The sequence below is a fragment of the Pinus tabuliformis genome, chromosome X (assembly GCF_031772625.1).
Source record: "Pinus tabuliformis cultivar Carrire ecotype Pingquan chromosome X, CPIR1, whole genome shotgun sequence".
Lineage (NCBI taxonomy): Eukaryota > Viridiplantae > Streptophyta > Pinopsida > Pinales > Pinaceae > Pinus > Pinus tabuliformis.
In genome coordinates, this window is record NC_142308.1 from 1,274,379,895 (window position 1) to 1,274,382,889 (window position 2,995).

At 42.0% G+C, this 2,995-nt stretch overlaps 1 protein-coding gene across 1 annotated transcript; it reads left to right on the forward strand.

Annotated features, from left to right (window-relative positions):
- The first annotated feature begins 245 nt into the window (after positions 1 to 245).
- On the forward strand, positions 246 to 2,702 carry LOC149144642 (putative pectinesterase 53). Its single transcript, XM_089452216.1, has 6 exons — positions 246 to 764; positions 861 to 1,049; positions 1,305 to 1,323; positions 1,417 to 1,623; positions 1,712 to 1,947; positions 2,104 to 2,702. Exons 1-6 carry the CDS (start codon positions 388 to 390, stop codon positions 2,249 to 2,251), a joined length of 1,176 nt encoding a protein of 391 aa, XP_089308342.1. The 5' UTR covers positions 246 to 387; the 3' UTR covers positions 2,252 to 2,702.
- Positions 2,703 to 2,995: the final 293 nt, after the last annotated feature.

The window sequence follows — 2,995 nt, forward strand, 5'->3', positions numbered from 1 at the left end:
TTCGACACCACCTCCCATCACTCACCAAGAAAATATATTTTTATAATCGGTGGAATCTCAGAAGCGCTGTTTTATAATAAAAAGTGAGAATCTACAGAGCTCCCTGACGCAGCATTCGATATCCGGAAACGAAAAAAATACAAAAAAGGCGCCATCATACGGCCGACGAAGAAATCCCCATGCCCTCCCACTTCGAAAAAGCGAGCTCTGCAACAATCGTGCACTCATGTGATTAGCCTTTCGGTGGTGACTCCAGCGAAAGTGATCGCGTGACTCGAATTGACCGCTCAATTCTGCTCGCGTTTCATGCCGTTCTGTGGGCACCGCGGCTTTTAAATTCCGAGTCGTGTCCTCGGCTTCTGGAATTGAATACGACGATTATTGAGAATGTCTAGGAACGGGTGCGTTTTCAACGCTGCGTTCGTCGTTTTGCTGGCGATTTTGATGGCATGGAGCGGAGAGCCGGGAGCCGAGTCGCGTAGAAACACGCAGAATCACAATTTTCCCGTCGCACGCTCGTCGCCGAAGCGGTCTCAGCGGCTGAAAATAGAATCTGATTTCACTAAATGGGTCAGGCAGATGGGGAATATGGGGCACTCGGGTCGTTTCAAGCCGGCGATGAACAAGTTCGTCCCTTCGTTTTACATCGTCGTAAATCCCGTCGATGGTGTAGGGGACTTCACCTCTGTCCAGGCCGCCATTGATTCCCTACCGCTCATCAACATCGTTCGCGTCGTCATCAAAATCAACGCAGGAGTGTATACGTACGTACGAATATTTCCTTGTCATCTCTGTAATTCCCAAAATAAATGGATTTCTTGAGCTCATAGGTATATATATCGCTGTGTGGATACGTTCAGGGAAAAAGTGAACATACCTTCCACCAAGGCCTTCATAACGCTGGAAGGAGACGGCGCAGACTCCACCATTATACAATGGTCCGACACGGCTGGGACTCCCGGACCCAACGGTAAACCGTTGGGGACATATAACAGCGCTACGGTTGCAGTCAATTCGCCTTACTTCATCGCCAAAACATTACGTTTCAGGTATTAGTATAAAAAAATATAAACAATATAAAAACATACAGCCATAGTATAAAAAAATATAAACAATATAAAAACAAATCTCTCACTAATTTTAATTTTAATTTAATATTTAAAATGGAAAATCCCAACCATATTATCCTTAACATAAATACTCTCCGAAATTTCGATGCTAGAGTTCTTTCAACTTGAGTTCTTTCCGCTTGTATATACAGTCATCTCAATACTGTATGGTTTGGATTATTGAATTAAGAACAGTTGCGTGCATAATGTTTGGGTTAGTCTCGCTGTACATAAAATTTCTTCTTAGGTTTTTGGGATGCTGTTTGATTATTGAATTACAGATACGTCGGGTTACTTGTGAATGCAGAACACAGCCCCGGTTCCTCCGCCGGGGGCGGTGGGCAGACAAGCAGTGGCCTTGAGAATCACGGGAGACACGTCGTCCTTCTTCGGGTGCAGCTTCTTGGGCGCGCAGGACACTTTGTATGACCACGTTGGCCGCCATTATTTCAAAGACTGTTACATCGAAGGCTCCGTCGATTTCATCTTCGGGAACGGCCTCTCCCTATACGAGGTAATCACTGACTGATAATCGTCCCTGAAAAGCCGAAGGGTTCGTTTAATCAAAACCCCTAATCTTGGCCCGTTAATCATTTACACAGGGGTGCAGCCTGCACGGGATTTCCGATACCTACGGCGCGGTGACAGCGCAGAAGCGGGAGAAACCGGACGACGACACGGGTTTTGCATTCTTGAGATCGAAGGTAAGGGGGTCGGGAGCTTTCTACCTGGGGCGAGCGTGGGGATCCTTCTCCCGGGTGATTTTCGCTTACACTTACATGGACGCCATCATTCTGCCCACCGGATGGCATGACATGGGAGACCCCAGAAGACAAACGTGGGTATTACAGATTTCACTCAAGTTTTTCTAGTGACGGATAAATTGTTTTACATAAATTACATCATTAATTTTTAGTATTATCATTAGTTTTAGATCGAGAACTCTCTAATGTAATTCATCATCTAAACGTTCTTGTGTTTGTAAACTTTGCAGGACTGTGTTTTATGGGCAGTATAAGTGCATGGGGCCTGGAGCAAACTTCTCTGGTCGCGTTTCTTGGTCCAGAGAACTGACAGATGATGAAGTCAAGCCCTTCCTTTCACTTAGCTTTCTTGATGGACATAACTGGATTAATATGTAGATTCTTTATTTCAACTAGTAGCGAGTGATTCATCTCACACAAATGTTACCGGAGCATATCAGTGATTTTCCCAATATTCATGGATGGTGTAAAATATTCAGTGTTTCAGCTGTGTGAATGTATATATGTATATAGTTTCCGGCTTTCTCTCCATAAAATTTTTGCACCATCAATGAAAATATGATCATAACATCAAAAGCTTCCACTCCTTTTGCCCAAAATAAAAGGATTTTCTGGAATGTGAATTTTTATGAAGAATTAATAAAGCTGCATGGCTTCACAGATTTCGAATGAGAGAAAGGAGAGCAGGACACCGCGTCCATTGTAGCACATGTGAACTTGAAACTTTGAGATTTACAAAATATTCGTTGGTCCATTTCAACTGTCAAGAAAGAATCGCGCAGAGACCTAAAGAAGATGCCAAGCACTTCGTTCTCCGAAAGGCTGGTTGTTGTCAGGTGTTTTCCATTATTTTTTCAATGGAGAAACCTCTGATTGTGAAAGGTAGTGTAGTGTCTGTCTCTGGTGACAAAGCACTGAGCAATCGAATCAAACATTGCAATGGTTTATAAAGGTTTGTTGCAGCCTTCGAATCAATAATTTTTTTTTCAACTTTTGCGGTTGTTTCAAAATAATTATATAATAATTTCATATTATTAAAATTTTAAAAATATAATAAATTATAATTTTATTATAAATTAATAATTATAAAACATTTTAATATAAATTATATATACATATATT